General features: G+C 70.2%; 1 protein-coding gene across 1 annotated transcript in view; it reads left to right on the plus strand.

Annotated features, from left to right (window-relative positions):
• The window catches only part of BAIAP2 (BAI1 associated protein 2), a 28078-nt gene that overhangs the window by 24173 nt on the left and 3549 nt on the right, over positions 1-356 (plus strand). The window contains exon 7 of the mRNA XM_015559770.1: positions 22-312. Within this exon, the coding sequence (XP_015415256.1) occupies positions 22-312 (291 nt within the window). The remainder of the gene's footprint in view (positions 1-21; positions 313-356) is intronic.

Consider the following 356-nt stretch of genomic DNA (forward strand, 5'->3'; position numbering starts at 1 on the left):
CCCTGCCGCCTCTTCCCGCAGCGGCTGTCCGCCCAGGAGAACGCGCCCATCATGAACGGCGTCTCGGGCCCCGACGGCGAGGACTACAGCCCCTGGGCTGACCGCAAGGGGGCCCAGCCCAAGTCCTCGGCTCCTCAGCAGCCTCAGACCAAGATGAGCGACTCCTACTCCAACACCCTGCCCGTGCGCAAGAGCGTGGCCCCCAAGAACAGCTACGCCGCCAGTAAGGGCTCCAGGCCGCCCCGCAGCTGGGGGGCAAGGCTCACACGGGTGTGCATGCGTGTGCCGCACCTGGGACCCGGGGAGGCTCCACCCTGAGGGGCTTCTCAGGGCTCCCGGTTCCGTCTGGCGAGTGG

The sequence above is a fragment of the Myotis davidii genome, unplaced genomic scaffold, assembly GCF_000327345.1.
Source record: "Myotis davidii unplaced genomic scaffold, ASM32734v1 scaffold211, whole genome shotgun sequence".
Lineage (NCBI taxonomy): Eukaryota > Metazoa > Chordata > Mammalia > Chiroptera > Vespertilionidae > Myotis > Myotis davidii.